The 19,642-nt window shown below is 30.0% G+C and overlaps 1 protein-coding gene across 7 annotated transcripts in view; it reads right to left on the reverse strand.

The window, feature by feature from the left end:
- Positions 1-10,508: 10,508 nt before the first annotated feature.
- The window catches only part of Khc-73 (Kinesin heavy chain 73), a 59,649-nt gene continuing 50,515 nt past the window's right edge, over positions 10,509-19,642 (reverse strand). For 5 of the 7 annotated variants that reach the window (XM_036377136.2, XM_036377154.2, XM_036377151.2 and 2 more), the window contains 5 exons: positions 16,479-16,819; positions 16,334-16,406; positions 14,374-15,228; positions 12,497-12,787; positions 10,509-12,441 (listed from right to left, as the gene is read on the reverse strand). In XM_036377136.2, coding sequence (XP_036233029.2) covers positions 12,365-12,441; positions 12,497-12,787; positions 14,374-15,228; positions 16,334-16,406; positions 16,479-16,819 — 1,637 coding nt within the window. In that variant the 3' untranslated portion in view covers positions 10,509-12,364. Of the gene's footprint in view, positions 12,442-12,496; positions 12,788-14,373; positions 15,229-16,333; positions 16,407-16,478; positions 16,820-16,970; positions 17,031-19,642 lie in introns of all 7 variants that reach the window. The other 2 variants (XM_070107852.1, XR_011395880.1) reach the window with 2 other exon arrangements.

Consider the following 19,642-nt stretch of genomic DNA (forward strand, 5'->3'; position numbering starts at 1 on the left):
TCGTGGTTCCAAACAAGCTCTTCTTAATGAAAGTTAAAACTTTGGGGATAGTTTGAAGGTTCGCTTCACAGTCGTATGTTGCTAAAATCAAACTGTTCCTAAAAAATAAAGAATAAAGAAAAAAATAGAAAAGCTAGCATTAAAGCTTTTAATCTTATCATTAGTTATTAATATGAACACCATAATTCAAGCTAAACTTTCACATAAAACAGTTTTTAGCAAGCCATTATAATTTGTAAAGTTCTTTTTCAATTCGATTAGCACTGGGTAAGCTTTCACAGAAATGAGCTTATAGCAGAAAGTAATTTTATAAACAAATATGCGTTCTTGGCATCTTCAGTTAATATTTTCTTTTAAGTATTTATTTTTTCTCAAAGTAAAGCTTTAGAGCTTTCATGTCCACTGCTTTGATTTAAAAGCTTTCACTGAAATAAAACTTTTAGCATACTTTTTCTTGTCAGAGTATATTGTAAGTGATTTATTAAATACATATTTCTTTAATCCAAACTTTCTACCTATACTTGTACAAATACAACTATATTATTTAATTGTTTATTGAAAGCTCTAAGTATGCGCATAGCAGATTTTTCATAGCCACATCTAAACAAAGCTTAAATGTCTTAATGCATGGCAAATATGAGTATTTAGTTTGTATTAGTAACACTTTTAGTTTAGTTTAGGTCGAAGTAAACAAATGTACTTATGTACTTGGTTGTTGCTATGTACATATGTACTACAATTGTTACTATATAGTATATATGTATGTATGTATGGACTTCATTTATTAAATGCATTATAATTTATGTTTTGAATGTAATGTCATATTTTAACTGTAGTGGAATGGGTAATTAATATTCTCATTACGGAATTTTGAGGATATTGTTATTATAAAGTTTCGAGATCCCGAGACTTTGAATTTGGAGTGAAAACAAAAATTTATAATGAATGCATTTGTGATATTATGGCGTATTTTACAATTTTGGGATCGCGATATTTTGGGATTGTTAATCATTGAGCTCGATTATGTTGGGTTTTTTTATTTTCGTTTGAATTCGGTAATTCCAGGAATATTTCATCAAATCGGGATCCCGATTTTGCGGGATTTTGGTCCATAAATTTAAGCATTTTATCCGAATATTTTGAAATTTTTGCATTGACATATACGAACATATGTATAAATATTCATATTATTATTTTAAATAGTTATTTTCTTTTTAGTAGAATTCAAGGTCAATGCTAATCAGTTTAAGTCTTCAATTTATAATTTTAACACTTTTTAATAATATTTTATTATATTTGCTTCCATGTTTTTGTTTTTATATTATTTATTTCATGTTTACTCCTTTTTCGTGTTTCCAAAATTTAACTCAAAGTTTCATTTTACTCTAATTTTATTTACTAGATACATATGTACGTACTTAATGAATCATATATACTCGCATATATAGTATATAGTGCAATACTGTGTGTGACGGTGCCTTCGGCTGCCAAGTGCTTGCTTGAGTTTAGTTTGTGTTATATGATATAAATCGAAAATAGTATATATGTACATACCATACATACTCGTACACATTATTATATTTTTTAGAATATTTTAAATTACTCAAGAAGTAATGGAAAATTGATAATTGCAGAATTATACATACATACAAATATTCAAAATTTAAACTTTAATTTTCTTTAAAGAGTTTTATATATTATTTTTTGTGGTTCGAAGTAAATAATGTTGCTTTGTTTATTTATTGTTCGTTTACTGTTGGTTTTTGCTTGTTTTTTGGATTTTTTAAGTATTTATGTAAGTGTGTATAAAAAAATACCCATAAGTATATAATATACAATTCATTTATATATATATGCATGTATATATCTTCAGTATTTGTTTTAAATGTTTATTCACATTTTGTCAGCTTTGCTTTTGTTTTTGAATTTGCTTTCGTAAATTTGGACGTTTTGTTTGCAGTTGCTTATGAGATTTGTAATTTTCATTTTTTTTACAATATTTGTAAATATTTTCATGGCCTTTGGCGTAATAAATATTGTAATTTTCTTTTAAAAATAAATTTGGGTTTATTTTTAAGTTTTTACGTATTTAAAGTCATTAAAAATTTTTTGAAAAACTGAAACAATTTTTTTTTTCAATTTATTTGTGTAATAGAACTCCAGCTTTATGGCACGCATTACCGTTATTACAAGTTCTTTGTAGAGCTTTTTTCCATTAAAATATTGTTTAGCTTTTGTGAGAACTTTTTCAGCTTTTATTGTGAGAGAATACTCTAGTTTTTTTCTTTTCTTAACCAATTAAAGTTTCAAATTTCAATATATTTTTGGTTTCAAAATTATTATTAATAATAAATAAAAATAATAAAAATCAAATTCTTATTGATAGTATAAATCCAAAAAAAAAATGAATTAAAATTCTATCGAGTCTGCGCAAACTTTGATAAAATTTTACGAAAAGCTTTTTTAATACAAGTTTTGAAAAGAGCTTTTATCATTTTAAAAATAACCAAATCTTTGAATAATTGTTTAATCAAATTGTAAAAGAGCTTTAATTACTAAAAGCTTCAAATACTTTTATATTTCTCAAATATTATAAATAAAAGTTCAAAGCTAAATTGCCGTAAAAGCCGCTCAAAATGCTCTTCCGTACTATTAAGTATAAATGTTTCGAAAAACAAAATAGGTGTTATTAGAAATATTTTCAAAATAATATTTTTAGAAGTAAGTAGTAAGAGCTTTTGAAATTGTTTAGTGGATTAAAGCTTAAGGTGAAATTACAGTGGAAGTTTCTAAAAAAAGCTCCTCGGTACTACAATTAAGACGTTAGGGGTAGTCAGAATTTTCAAATGAGGCTACCATTTTGTTAACTTCAAAACAACAACAAAAAAGGTTCGATCAAGCACTGCATTATCTATTAATAAAACAATTTTTTTTATACGATTGATTTTAGATGAATCTCCACAATTTAGCCATTACTTTTAAAATTATTATTATTTTTTTTTTAATTTCTGTCAAGTCAAGTCGAAAGCTTATTTAATTATGCTGTTCTTTTTCTTTTATAAAAGAATATTTAATATAAAAAGGTTTTAAAAATACTACACATTTTAAAAGCTTTAAGGTAATTTTTTCAACAATTTCTTTGCCAACAAAAATTTTGCAGTTAAATTTTTGAAAGATTTTGAATACTTTTTGTGTTAGTTGAATATATACATAAGATATGTATATCAAAAATTAAGAAAACTCTATGATCAGTTTATGTTGAAAGCTCTGTCCAAGGAAATCATAAAATTTTTCAAGAAATCTAAAACTTGTTATTGCAAGAAATTTTCTCAAGCTTTCATCTCGCCTAATGAAGCTTTCATGCGCTTTTCGAATTGAATATTTCGCTTAGAGCCAACAAATAAAAGAAAAATTAAAAAAGATCTTAAATTAATTAAATAGCATTTTTGTTGTTTTTGACCCCTTTGCTTTTGCTTTCTTCAGTCAAAAATATGTGTTTTTAATGTAACTATTGTAGAGTACGTATATTACACATGTATATACTTCTTTAACAACCTTGGTACTTTTTGCTTAAATTTCAGAATAAAAGTATGTTTTAAATTTTTTAATATTTTTTATTTTTACTTTTTATTATTTACATATTTTTGAGTGTCTGTGTGCCTTTGAATACGAGTACTTGTCAGTTGAGTTGAGTGAGTGTATTGAGTGGCATATGTATTTATTATATTAAATAAATTTCATATTTTTTATTAGTTTAGACATCTGCATTATATCATTAAGATGGACAGTAGTGCTTGTATGTATGTATATATGCATGCACATAAGTAAAAATTAGTAATTTGTTAAACAATTAAATTTTAAACAATTAAATATTGTCTGTCGGTTGGACATTTGTCAAAGGACTGGCAAGGATACAATTTTCTTTGAGATATTTAATACAGTACTCACATATGTACATATATATTTTTTGTAATTTAATCAACTTGTATTTATACGCGAACGTTTTACATCTGAGCTTTTGAGCTTTTTAGTATACAAATGTATATATAATATATATGGTTTGTGGTTGTTAAAAACATACTCGTTTTTTTTTGAAAGTTCATAAATCATTCACAAGTTCGGCTTAGCTTGCATAACTGTATTAGTTTCTTTTCTTGCAGGAAATACATATAGTATGTGTGTATTGGTGTGCTTTTAACCAACATTACTTTCAATTTTTATTTTCTTTACTTTGAAATAGTCTAATTTTGTAATTTAATAGATAGTTGTCTTTGAAGCTTTTGTTTGCATTTTGCGTTCTAATTTTTTTTATTTTTTTAGCTTTCGCGAACTTTTAATTTTCTTCAACACATATCTTAGCTAATTTTTAAATTGTTTTGAAATATATATTCTTATCTGCTCGCTTTCTAGTCTGCGTTAGTTTACACATTAAGTTTAACTGGTCTACATAATATATATTGCCATTGAGCTTTTGAAACAGCTCTCTCAAGCCATTGCCTGAGGTATGTTTTCACACCAATACTTCTAAGCGCGCTTTTCAAACTTTTACTAGTCTACAGAATATTTATTTCACTTGAGCTTTCGGAAAAAGCTTTCTCAAGCCACTGGCCAAGGTAAGCGAATGACACTGGCGCTATTTCTAACTATGACATAAAAGGTTTCTACAAGTTTTTAAATAATTTGTAGCTAAAGCTCATTTAATGTTTTTTAATTCTATGGGAGCTTTAGCTAAACTTTGTCTAATTTTGCCATAGTTTTTAAAGTCTTACACATTCGAGCTATTTCTGCTATTTCATGCTTTTTATTTTATTATATTTTATTTCATATTCTTCTTCGTTCTTGTACCAAAGCAGTTTCTGTTTTTTTTTCAGAGGCATTTCTGGCCTTCTAGATTACTTTTCTTTTTTTTTAGAAGTAGCTTTTAATCAGCTACATTTCGATGGCTAAAAGATAGTTTAAGCATACATGTTTGGCTTTTAATATATTTACATATAGGTATGTACATACATATTTCGGCTGACAAAGCATAAACGCCAAAGTCGAGTTAAGCTTTTTTTAGGCTACTACCGTTACACATATATTCCAACTTCAACTTTTCATGCATTGTTGTTGTAAAAGCTGAATATTTAAGAGATTTGCAATTTTTGAAGTCATAAAATATGATTTTAGTCAACAAACAATAAGCTGTTAAGCGCTCCCTTCAGTACTTTTCTTAGAGTAGCGTAGCTCGTTAGCGATCATTAATGTTCATATGTATACATAATGGACTTACTTATTTCATTTCAGGGGCATCTTATTTTTTATTTTTCTCTTAACTATTTTAGTTCATATTGCACAGTTTTATTTCCATTTATTTATTGCACGACAGTTTAATTAAAATTGAATTCAAATAATATGTGAACCAAAATGACAATATGAACCTAACCTAAAACTATGCTATGCTTTACTCAACCAATTAACAACTTTGTTTAGAGAAATTAATAATTTTATAAATTATTTTTTGAATTCTATAGCGCAATCCTGGGATTAAATTTTTAACTTTTAACTTTTAAAATTCATCGAAAAATTAAGTATGCGCCTAAAAGTAAACAACATATCAGATATTTTTATATCAACATAACTAAAGTATATACATAAATAAATATTCTGGTGGCTTGCAGCAGTTTCTTGTTTAGATATCCAGCATCAGGCAATATTATAATTTTGAAGCGCGCAAATTAATTTCCAAAAACTACACCGCAACGTTTAAATGCTGTTATATAACTAAAAACATTCTTTAAAACAATAAAAAAAAAATGTTAAGAAACACTAAAAAATACAGTTTGAATATCAAAGACGCTTTGCGTTTCAGTAACACCCTTTAAAATTATTACGTTCAAACATTTTTAGCAATACAAAACTTTATTCCGAGTACACACACTTTGATTATAATGTACGAAATCAACCTCAAATTTGGACGGATAAATTTATTCAAAATAATAAATTCTTCATTTAGTCGGTGTTTTGAGTTTCGTTAATGCCACAAAGTTGGCACCACGGACTTAAGTTAGCACTTGAGGCCACAAGTTGAGCAAATCTTTTACAGTATTCTCAACTATTTATAAATGCAGATATGTACATATGTATGTTTGCATGTGTGAGTGTGGAAGTGAAGATTCTTATCTTTTCATAGAAAATATAATATTATGATTTAAATTTTTTTTTGTAGAAAATTTTAGCAAATTTTGGACGGGAATGCGAGCGAATAGTTCATAAAAAATTTAAAGTTCTTGATTTCTCATGTTTCATAGAATATAAAAATATTTAGAATTATTTTTTAAAAGAATGCAAAAATATTTTTGAATATATAGATTTTTATAATTTAATATTTTTTATATTTACTTTAAACTACTGCAGGATATAAATAAATAAAGTAGTAAGTAAGCTAGAGATTTTGTTAAGTAAAATGTATGAACAATAAAAATTGTGGAAAAAAAATTAGTTTAAAAAAAATATTTATTTGAAAAAAAGAAAAAAAAATTGTTTGAAAAATAAAAATAAAACAATATTTCAAGTTGATGGCCAAAAAATATGTATAAAAAAATGAAGTTTCATATATATTCTTTAAAAAATTTACTACTATATATTTTCTTTTCAGGGTATAAAAATATTTGCACTGAAAAATAAATAATTTTCATAATTTTTTTTTTGAGGTTATAAAAAATGTGCGCTTTCATATAACAGAATTTCATTTTGATCTGTTTATATTAAGACAATTCTGACTTTATGAAAATTATTAGCACAGAAAATAAATAAAATTGTTATTTTTAATTTTTTAATTTGTGGTTTTGGTGTTAATATTTCCTCTGAAAAATATTATCAAATTTTAATTTTATGAAAATTATAACATATAATAAATTTCACAGAAAACAAATAAAAAATATATTTTTTTAATTCTAAAAGAATTAATATTTTCTCTGAAAAATATTATCAAATTTTAATTTTATGAAAATTATAACATATAATAAATTTCACAGAAAACAAATAAAATATATATTTTTTTAATTCTAAAAGAGTGGTTATAAGTTTATTAAAAAAATTGCACTGAAAAATAAAATAAAATTTAAATAAAATTTTTTTAATTTTAAAAATATATTTTCAGTGAAAAAAAATATTTTTTCCAATGAAAAGCATTTAGCATTGAAAAATAAATAAAATTCAGTTTTTTGTTTTACTTTTAAATCTGAGGTTATGAAAAAATTTCTATTAAAAAATGGACAAATTTTAAAATTTGATTTAATTTTTTGAATAAATAGTAATTAATATATATTGTCACTGGAAATAGATATATTTCTGGCTTTTTAGTTAGGTTATGTAAAAAATTTTCGTATCATAAAGTTTATTAAATTTTTATGTGGTTACAATAAAACTATGTGAAAAACATTTAGCATTGAAAAATATATAAAATTCAGGTTTTTTGAGTTTTTAACTTAATTAAATAATTTAATTTTTTGGGATTTTGAGGTTATGCAAAATATTTCACTGAAAAAACAACAAAATAAAGATGTTTGATAAAAAAAAATATTCAGATTTTTACTTTTTTGAGTTAATAAAATATATTTTTGAGTTTAGGAAAAGCATTTAGTATAGAAAAATATATAAAATTCTGGTTTTCTTAGATTTTAAATTAATTAATTAATTTAATTTTTTGAGATTTTGAGGTTATGAAAAACATTTCACTAAAAACGAATCAAAAAAATAAATAAAATTTTTGATTAAAATAAGTTACTGATTTTTTTAGTTTTTTTTTGAGTTAATGTAAAATATTCAGTTAAAAAATTAATTATTCATATTTAAAATTTAAGGTTTCGAGCTTACGAAAAAATTGCCAGTTAAAAATAACAAAGTTTAAGGTTTTTTATAAATTAAATTTAAGATATTTGGATATTTTTGGAGTTCATAAAATATATTTTCATTGTGAAATAATTTTTAGTTTTTGTTTTAAGGTTATGTAGAAATTTCCGTTTATCATAATTTAAGTTTATCATAATTTTGTGAGTTTATAAAAAATATTTGCATAAATACAAATCGTATGCATTTTAACTAATTTCAATATTAAAAATGATGATAATAAATTGGAAAATAAATTTAATTTACAAAAAAGTAGTTCAATATTAAAAATAAATTCAAATAAGTTAAATAGCACTAAATAAAAAAACAACATATGGTAACTTTTTTTCAATTACTGTCTGTTTATTTTGCAAAAAAAAAGGCAAATTAAGAAATACATCACATTAAATTAGTTTGCTTTAAGTTTGATTATCGTCGGTTTTACGCTATACTCTTAAACATTTTGATTGTTTTCATAATTCTTTCATTTATTTACGCTACACAACTTAGGCAAATTTAATATATATGCTAAAAATGTATTTATTTTTAACAAAACTACATAAAATATTACATAGAGTTCAATGTACAGCGTATAACGGTATTAAATTTAATAACTAAAATTAATTTAAACTAGTAAATTAAGAATTATTTTAAAGTAGAACAAGCGCTAATTATAAAATAGTTGGTAAATGAACAATTAAATTTTAATTTATTTAAAATTAATGGAAAAATTGATTTACTTTATTTAAACACATAAACACTTTCGATCTGTTTAAAACATATTGCTAGTGGAAATTGTTGTAATTTAAAGCGCTTGCACAGCGCTTGGCTAACTTTGTGGCATTACAAATAAGTGCAAGAAGGCGCAAAATTGCAACAAGTAAATTACAATAAAAAGAAAACAATATAAATTTGTATATACAATATATAAATAGGCTACATTAAAATATTGTCAATATAAAATTATATATTTTGAAATAGTTTTATTTTTTAAAATTTCAATTGCTACAAAGAGAACTGCAGCGCGCGCTCTCTCACTCTCTCATTCTCTCTTTAGAAAATAAAATAATTGGAGCGCGTCGTCGCAACAAATACTTGAGGGTACGACTGCTACTTAAAACATTTTGTTAGCTGTTTCTTCGGTATGTGTTGGCGCGCAGTGGTAGCAACTACCATCTACAGCAACAACTATTGTGAAAATAAACACAACACATGTGACAGCATAGCATAGCATAATATTGAATTAAATAAATCACACACTTTATTATTAATTTACCTAAATATGCGGCAACTAAACTAATAAACATTTACAATACAATTATATAATGTAGTGTATAAGTATGTAGTATATATGTATATCAAATAAACTTAATGTAAAAGAATTTAAATTTTTAAATTATTATTATTTTATACAGATTATAGGAATATTATAGTAACCTGAAAGCAACACTAAATACAGCGCACAGCAACAACTACAACTATACTGCTGGTTTAAATAAACTGTTATAGACACAATTATGTCTAAATGTCTTTTCAATACATACATAGCAGCGTTACGTACTAAGCCAAGTTATGTAATAACTGTTTTGAATTACTTGTACACACACTTTTGGTCGTTACAGTTAGTAGAATTGTACACATAAACACTTTTTGCGGAGCGTAGGCGGTTTATGCACACAAAAATTTACATTAAAAGGAATTAGTATTGCTTTTGCAAATATTGTTCGCCAGATATGTGTTTTGTATTGGACGTATTTTTGTTGTATATTCTTTTCAGTACAATGATTTTCAAAATTTGAGCAGTTTTACGTACATATTCGCACAAGTATGTATATATGTAGAAACATATATGAAGCGCAGCGAGAAGAGCAATGTTTTTAAGGCGACATGGGAAAATATTATTATTAACAAAAAATTGTTTGAAAAAAATTTACAATAAAACCAAAAAAACACACATACAAATTATAAAATAAATAAAGCTAAAACATATTCAATATAAATATAAAAAAATTAACAACGACAGCAAATAAAAAAATAAAATAAAAACAATTAAAAAAGTAAAAATGAAATATAAATAATAAAAAAAAACAATTAAAATAAGCAATAAAATACGATTAAAAAAAGCAATACAAAATAATAGAAAAAATAATATTAAAAAATAAAACAAAAAAAAAAACCAATTAATAAAACTTAAACAAAATATATATGAAAATAAAATAAAAATAAAGTTAACAAGAGAAATATATGAAAAAAAAAACCAAAATCAAAAACAAAAAAAAGCATAATAAAAAAAGAGCAAATGAATAAATGAAACCAAAAAAAAAAAATAAAGAAATCAATAAAAGCTATAAAAAAACATAAAACAATAAATTATGAAAATAATAGGAAGAAAAAAGATAATATATTATATAATAGTTGGCAATAAAAATATATAAAATAAAACAAAAATTAATATAAGAAAAAGAATAATAATAAATTTAAAAAAAAATAATATTATTAAATAAAAAAAAAAATAAATAAATACACATACCAAATTTATATGGAATTACTGAACTGGCAAAGAATTGAAAAAAAATTTTGGTATTGCTTAATGTATTCAAATTACGAGTTGTCTTCGAGCTTTTTGACAATTTCTCCTGGGCCCGGAGTTCCCAGGAGGGCTTGGTGCTTTGCAACTAATTTTTGCAGAATTTTCTCCAACAATTCACATCAATCATCCCCGGACCCCGGACCGGTTTTCTCTCTACGGCCCAGCTGGCGGGTAATGGTCTATGAACGGACCGCATTTCATGATCAATTTAGTTCCGAACCGATGCTTTCCAAATAAGTTGTTGCGGCAAAAACTATTGGCCGACTTGTTGTTTTTGTAGTGATGTAGTGACATTCCTCAAATAATTTTTTAGAGTGCTACCTACTGAAAAGTTAATTGGTGGATAAGTATCTAGGACTGTTCGTTACATACATAAAATCGAATGCTGTGAGGAATGAACAAGAAAAGCTCCCAGCGCCATCACAGTCAGATCTGCGCAACCGGAACGGACCCTGATTTTTATTCGGCCAAGGACTGTCTACTCGACGAAATTCTTCAAATTTATCTCAGGAATGTTTTCTGCCGCTACAACAGTAACAATAACAACAACAACAACAAAAGCTCACGTACTGTTTTCTGCTACAAAAACCACAACAATTACTACTTCATTTAACTAATTTGTGGATCTGTTAACAAGCTGTCCAATTTATAGCACTTGGTTGTATATTTTGACACGCCTGTGAAAGAATTGTCGTAAAAGACGATATTCCATCCATTAAATATTTTAAGTAACACTTGTTAGCAGCCGATCAGCTCAGTTTATTTGTAACCAATACCCTGCTAGTCACAAAAATTTCCGCTGAGGCGCCGATTGACAACTCAATAAGCAATACATCGTTCAATAATTAAAAAAAAAATATATATATATATATTATATATACAGTTATTTTTCTCCCGTCTCAAATCTTTGCATACTTTACTTATGCACAAACACACACACACTAAAAATTAAAAAAAAAAAATAATAATAAAGAAACACGCGTACTAGAAAGCGCTAAATCAACTTTACTTGTTCAAACTACAAAACGCACAAATTTTATTAAATTACGGTACTTTTCATATAACTAATTGTTTTTGTGTTTTTTTCCTTTTGTTTAACTGCCCAGGACAGCACTACTACGGAAAACACGTTCTAAAGAAATGGGCGATTTTTGTTTGTTGTTGTTTTTTGTTTTGGATGGAATGGGGTTGGGCGGAGTTTGGGAATGTGTGTGGAACGTGTGTTTACTACAATTAATTACAATCAAGGGGTCACAACGTGGCTGTACAATGTGATTATTTATATGTAAGTATGTATGTATGTAATATAATATAATATGTAATTATGTAATATGTGTGTTTATATGTATGCAATTGCAATTCGTTTGTTCGTTCTATGAAGCATACATGTTTTCGTTATTTTCGCATATAACTGTATATGCGTGCTGTATGACTTGGATGTTTGTGATTTCTATGCATCTCTAGTTTTTCAACCACAAAATGTTCACTCCGTTCGAGCGTTTGTTGCGCACGCTACGCGCGGCATTTTAGCAACGCAGCTTACATACAAACATCCGCCTCGGTCGGTTGCTGCTGCTGCTGCTGTGTTGCCACTTAAAATGCTGTTGAGCGTCGCTTGAAACGTCTCATGTTCGCATCGACGGCGGTGACGTGTGTCGTGCTCGTCACCGTCGTGACATTTGCTGCGGCTGCTGTGCTGGTTGCACGCAATTTGGTGCATGTGCGCGTTGGTGCAGCAGCGCCTCTGCCGCCATGTGCTGCATTTGTTGGTGTGTTTGCTGTTGCTGCTGCTGTTGTTGTTGCGTTTGCAGTTGTTGTTGCTTTGGCTGCGGCGGCTGCTGTCACCAATGTGGATTGCTTGCAATTAGCCCAGCGGTGCATTTGATGCGAACATTTTGGATATAATCATTTGCGTGAAGACGCGGCGCCACCGACGCTGGCCAAGGATTCGCCGCGACTCTTTGAGCGTGTCATGTTTGTGTCTAGGCAGTTAAGAGAAATATTAGTTAACGTATGCGGAAGAGGTCTGCTTCTTACCTTTGCTGTTGCTTTTCTCCGCTTTGTAGGCGCGCATGGCCTTGCCACGTTTGTCCAATATCAACTTGTCGTAGCGCACAAAGATGCCGTGCTTCGGCTTGCATTGGAAATATTGTATACCCTGCACGGTGCCGTCATTCTTGCCCGTCGGCGTGTCCAGCTCAACACCAATCCAAGTGCCAGCTTGGAAGTGTGTGTTGCCGATGTAGCTGATGACGCCGCTCGTGTTGTAGGGACGTATTAGCACAGACTCACCAACTAGCACCCAGTCGGGTAGGGAGGCTTCGGTTTCTGCAAATAAAAAATATTGTTTTTTATTGATATATACGGCATATAGTAGGCAACATATAGTTAATAATCTTTTTTTTTAGGTATATGAGAGATAAGGATAGTATTGAACTGATCTTATATAATGATAATTGAACTTATCTAATTTGGTCAACACCACATATTATTAACAGAACAAGATATTTTCTTAGTTTCATTAAGGTACCTCACGTGACATCACCAGTATATATAAAGTAAAGTCAGCGAATGTTTCAAAACTTTGAATATCAGTTATATGGGGGCAAGGACAAGTTTCGCCAGCTTTCATTCGTTTTAAGCACAAAGATACACGGTTATAAGGAAAACACGCTCACTTAAATTTATTAAGATAACTCGCATATAGGCCGATATATGCGGTATAAAGTCAGCCGGGAGTTCGAAAATCTTTATCTTAGTTATTTAGGGGCTAAGGAAAGGACTCGACACAAGGGTACATTGTTATCAAAAAAAAAAACATTTTCCCCGAATTTCAATAATATATACCGATTGACCGATATTTTCGGCAAAAAGTCAGCCCTATGGATTAAAATTGGTTTATACGAAAAGTAGGCGTAGTTGTAGTCCGATTTTCACACTGTAGCGTAAGACTATTGGGACAATGTTATGTACTGAAATTGATCGAGTAGGTCCGGAGATATGTGATTTCAACTAATGGTGGGCGGTGCCACGCCCATCGTCGATTTTTTACATCAGCTTCTATAAAGCTCTCTTGTATCATTGGGGATGTAAAACTTAATGTCTCTGAGGTGTTTATTTATTGATTGACACTTTTATTAGTTTTTAACATAACCGTTACATGGGGAATGGGCGGGGTTACCATCCGATTTCACCTACTTTCACACTGTCGCAAGCGGATTTATCCGTTGCAAATTTGGGTGTTATAGCTTGAATGGTTTCGGAGATATATACTAAACCTATTAGGTGGCGAGGTCACGCTCTTTTTAAACATTTTTAAAAACCTCAAATGTACCTTCCTATTTTGATTATTTGCGTTTTTTGGGCGTGGCAATGGCTCGATTTCTGATTTTTTCATAATGTAAGGGGGATTAAGGCTCGCATAAATGAGATTCAGAAATATTGTATTATTCACCAAAAATATCAAATATTCGAACTTTGAATTTTGACTACTGAGAGGCTAGATTCTGCTCTATTTTATTTTATTATGTTCATCGACAAGCGTTCGGTTCATTTCACTCTACGAGGACTTATAGTAGAAAAATTTAAATTTATCAATTAAAAAATTTGCTCGAAGAATAAAGGTTTTCGCCCAGAGTTTGAGATGCGAGAACGTTCCTGAACTTGCGACGTTTAAAAGAACTAATTATTTATTAATCGATTTGCCATGCTTAGAAAGCCCACCTTAGCTGAGAACATGAGCAGAGTCATATGAGTCTTAGGAGCCGTAACTTATCTTCTCTCAAAAACAAGTACATTCCAAAGGTGCAAATCAACGAGTTCTTTTCTAATTCGGATACATTTAGTAAAATAATCGAAAAAATATTAAAAAAAAAAATAGAAAAATTAAGAAAATAAAATTGACCATTTTATACCTGTATCGAGTTCCATGCTACCGCTCATCGACACATTCAACCGATCGTTGGACGCCGTCAATATGCCCTCCATTTGTGCCACGGAAGCACGTTGCAACTGCGTACGCGACGCACCGCCATTGTTGTTGGTGCTTATGACACTGCTGGACATGACGTTGCCACCTTGTGGTGGTGTCTTTTTGCGGCGCATCACTTTACCGGCGGGCAGTTGGCCGCGTACAATGCCATTACCTTCAAACGGTTGATGTTGTTGTGTTTCAGCCTCATTTGTTGTTGCTGTTGTTGTGTGATTTATCGTCTCATTGCCATTTTGATTGTCGGTAGCAATGTTGTTGCTAATTAATGTGGCTGTTGCATTTGTTGTATTCTTATTATTCTCACTATTGTTGTGATTGTTAATTAACTTGGCCGCTGTTGTTGTTGTCGTTTCGCAATTGTTGTTGTTCTTCAGTTCAACAACATCATCGTCATTTATGGTATTTGCCACATAATCGCCGTTATTCGCCACATCATCCATATCCAATTCCATCTGTAGTTCGGCATTGGCAGCGGTGTATTGTGCTTTTGTTGTAATGTTTGGCAGCTTTGCATTTGTGTTGTTGGCCTCATTGTCGTTTAATGTGTTAGGTGTTGTTCTGATTTCGTTAGTCTTCTCGCTGTTTGTTGTGCTTGCTGGTGCTAGTTTTTGTTGAATTTGCGATGGATCGCTTTGATCGTCGTTCATCGCCGAATGTGCTGTCGTTGTTTGCGCTGGTTGTTGTTGCTGTTGTTTGTTATTGCCATTCGCCTTTGGCATGTCTTTTAAGAATGGATTGAAGCGTGCTTGCCGGTTGGGTGGTGAATTCGATTGAAAGTCTGCAGTGGGGAAAAGGAAAACATATGGGTTTAGAGAATTGACGGTATTTTTTAATTAACATACTCTCTGGAAAATATTAATATATTTATTTGTTTTTCGGAACTGATGTAATAATTTTTGCTCAAATACACGAGTAAACAGTTGTTTAAAAGAAAAAAATTGCTAAATTAATAATTTTGGTTAGAAAATATATACAGAAAGAAAATATATACAGGCAAATTGTGAAACGTTGATATAGATTCTTTCAGCATCAAACTTGGACTTAAGGCGTTGAGCCTCTGTTGAGTTCTTACCTCATCGAGAAGAAGAAATCGCTTATGGACTAGTTGTTGTTATTGGTAAAGCAGCATAAAGCAATTCATATTTAGGATAACCGGTTATCCACACAAGAGGTCTATTGGATCCAGTACCACGAAAGATCCTAATGCCTGCTTTCGTTTTCCTCGTTTTTACGTGACTAAACTGAAGTATGCGCGCTTGAGGGCTTTAATACCAACTATTTGACACTGTCTAATCCATTAGTAATTCTCATTTTATTGTAGTTATTGTTCTCGTGTGATACAGAATTACAGTTAGGGATATACAAGTTATAATACTTACACTTAATACACTTAAATCATAGTTTTATAGAGACAAAGGCTCTAAGAGACTGTTCGTGTCATGTGGACCCTATTATTGTATGAACGAAGGATTCTCAAAGGCCATCCCTCTTGGATATAAGACTTTTATTACTTGCCAAGAACATTACCACCTGAATTATGAGCATATGGTTTTTATTCGATTTACGCAAGTACATCTTAGAAAGACATTCCACGTAACCTAATAAAATCCAAAAACCTAAGATAACAAGAAAAAGCGGTAATACGGTTGCACCGAAGCAAGTATTTGATTTTGAAGAAAAATTTCGAAAATGTGCAGCTTCTTGGAGAAAAGAACGTGTGCAAAATTTCAGATCGATATCTCAAAAACTGAGGGATTAGTTCGCGTATATACAGACATACAGACAAACAGATGGACATAGCTAAAACGATTCTGTATGTTACAAGCTTTGTGGCAAACTTTATATACGCTGTTCAGGATATAAAAACTCTCTTGAAGACTCACCTGGTGTCTCATCAATGCTCATTGAACGCATAGAAGCGATGTCATCATTCGTCAAATTGCTGCACGACACCGCCTAAAAGTAAAAAAGTGAGTAATTTCCAATTAATAAAGCCATAAAAAATATTTAGTTAAAATTTAAGCTGACCTGCGATCCATAGCCGCTCGATGTGGACGAACTCATGCTGGGCGTGGCCAGTCCGGTTAAATGCTTCATATTCGCATTAGCACTGGATGTATAACTTAAGTAGCTGTGATTGGAATGATTGCTGACATCCATGAATGAGTCCATGGTCTTCGAGGCTGTGAGCCGTGAGCGTGTATGATAATTATTCTGTTGATTCTTCTCCTGTTCGTACTCGTTATTGGTGTATTCCGAGTCGCTGTAGCTGTCTTCGGGCTCCTCGGCGAGTGCACGATGCACGCCGAGCGGCTCTTCGTGTAGTGTGGTCATGCGCATGCCCAGTAGCTTGCTGGTAGCCGGTGAAGCTGTGGGTTGTGGGTGTAAATTAGCGCTCATTAACAATTGTGTGTTAATTTGGTGCAAAGTGGAATGTGTGGAAATTTAATAAGTTTTTTTGGCTTAAAAGTAAATATTTATTTTTAGAATTATTTGTTTTTGTTTTTGTTTGACACCTACGCTTGGTCGGCGGATTGCGTTGATTGAAATTCAAGTTCAAATTCAAGAAAGTTGGACGCGCTGCATTCCGAAATGAGAAATTGGCATTTGTTATTAATGTTTGCTTAATAAATGCATGCATACATATGTACATATATATATATACATACATTAATATATGTATACACTTGTACATATATACATATGTATTTATGTTTTGGTTATGGCGAGTATTTGAGTATTTTTCATATGTGTGGCAGAAACACAAAAAACTAAACTAAAATCACTTTGCTTTTGTTGCGGTGAACTGCAGATGCATCGACAACAACAACAATAACAAGAACAGTAACAAACTAAAGAAAACACACAACAACAATTCAAGGCGAAATTGGTGCGTGCCCCGAACAAACTCTAGAAATGTTTAATATTACACAGTGTTTAAATAAATTTCCACTAGAATCAATGAAAATAATTAAAAACTGAGAAATCTAAGTTATAATGCTGAGTAATAACTAGAAATGCTAGAAACGAAATGCTACAATTAAAAATGTATGCGCAGACTCAAACGTCTAGGCGTTTGCTAAACGGCTAAATGAGCGTAAAAAAAAAGCAAATAGAATTACAACACCGAGGTGAATTCTAAAAATGAGGTGAAATAAGTAATGCTTGTTTGTTGCAAATAACAGTATGCTACAAAAAAATTGTCGTATGATAAAAAAAAGGATCCGAATAAGTATATAATTATACCGAGATCTTTTTAAGCGTTGACCTTGAGATTTGACTTTTCTTCTAAACGAGTTTTGGGAATTTTTTCTTAACGTTTTCGACATAACCTATTATTAGGAAACTTTATTTTTAAATAAATATTCCAATAAAAATTGCGTTATTAGTCCCTAAACGCAATATTCTTCTTTAATACAGTTTATATAATATATATGTTTTTTCAGGTTATTCAATCAGTTTTTGGCCAAAAAAAAATCAATATTCCGAAAAAAAAAATTTTTGGAAATTACTTTGGTTCACTTCCGACACAATTATCTTCAATTTGTGGCAAAGTATCATTATACTCATTATACAATATATTGGCCAATTTGGTCTTTTTAAAGCGGAGGGTTGTAATTGTATATCCATTGTATCGAAGTTTTTTAACTCAATACTGTTGCTTTCTCGTAAAACTAACTCATTATCTCGACAGAAGATTATAAATTATTGAGATCTGCAACAAAAATGATGAATATAAAATTTTGGCGGACATAACCTTGAATTCAACAACAAATTGGTACTAGTGCCTAAGATTGCTTTTTTCACTAAAGCAGCGATGTTATATAACAAGTGGGAGGGATACGAACTTGTCGTTACTTCGACGATTTTTTGAGCTGGGACTCTCTTAGCAGTCTATTTCTAATAAGCTATTAAATATAATTAATTATAAGCTGGGTATGCTTTCTGTTTATCAAAATCACTAAAAAAAACCGTTCTCCTTCGGATATAATACGTTTCAAGCCTGTAAATTCCACAGGCGTGGAAAAAGCTGAAGCCCAATGGTTTTGTTAGAAGTATCATCACCAGTAAGCGGTGTCGAATGTAGCCTATTCAAACAAATGCGGCTTCATTACCGGAGAGACTTCCTATATTTTCGCATTCGTTTCATCAAAAACTTAAAGGGCAAAGTGTTTTGATTGAATTTATAAAACTACGAAAACTTTTAAAATTAATATTTGGGACTGTGGACTTAGTGACAGAGCTTGGTCACATATCTACATATTTGTTTTGAAAACGTAAATTACTAGTTTTATATAGGCGAAATATCCGCATTAACGGATAGTCAATTTCAAATCAAAAAATCATTTAGAATTTAAAAGTGGAGTACTTTTTATGACTTTTAAACTGGTTTGGACGATATCTGAATAGTCAACCAGAGCTCTTGGAATCCATCATGTACCAAATCTTGAATGGCTATCTACAAAAAGCATAACAGAGACAAGTGGTTTCATTGAGGGCACCAAATGGTTTGAACGCAACGGCATCGCGAGATTATAAAGGTTTAACTATATTTTTTTTATCAAAATGGCGCATCTAGCGCTGATTGAGCTCCAAGGAACTGCACTCCCACCTACCTACCTAACAAATTTTAAGCCTTCTTCGGATGTAAAATTTTCGGGAACATTTGTAAAAATGTAAAATGCTTTTAAAAAACAGTTACTCACTATATATTTATAATTTTTCTACATTCTGAAATCACCATAAAACCCCTAGGCTTATGATAAGGCCGCAAAACACCACCTACAAGTGAGTGTGTGTCTCTGCCTATCAATTTCGTATCATTTACAAAATCGACCTTTACATTCATAGGTACACAAATAATAATCTATCAATATATTGTACATAGGTAACTTATAGATATGTGTAAGTAATTTTATATAGTAACTGTATGTAAATGCAGTTGTCGCTTATTTACAGTGATGTGAGAATTGTCACTAATGCTGAATGGGGCTAACAGCAAACTAAATGACGGCTAGTCAATAACGTTAGAACTGGGTAAATATGAAAAGAGGAAGGAAATAAATTTAGTTGCATAAATATGTAAGTAAATGCGTTTGAAAAAATGCTTGTTTGCATAATGATAATTGCTATGATTTATGAATATTTCGAAATGAGTCAAATGCCAGTGCAACACGACGCCATTCAACTGT

Source organism: Bactrocera oleae, chromosome 4, assembly GCF_042242935.1.
Source record: "Bactrocera oleae isolate idBacOlea1 chromosome 4, idBacOlea1, whole genome shotgun sequence".
In the NCBI taxonomy this organism is placed as follows: Eukaryota; Metazoa; Arthropoda; class Insecta; order Diptera; family Tephritidae; genus Bactrocera; species Bactrocera oleae.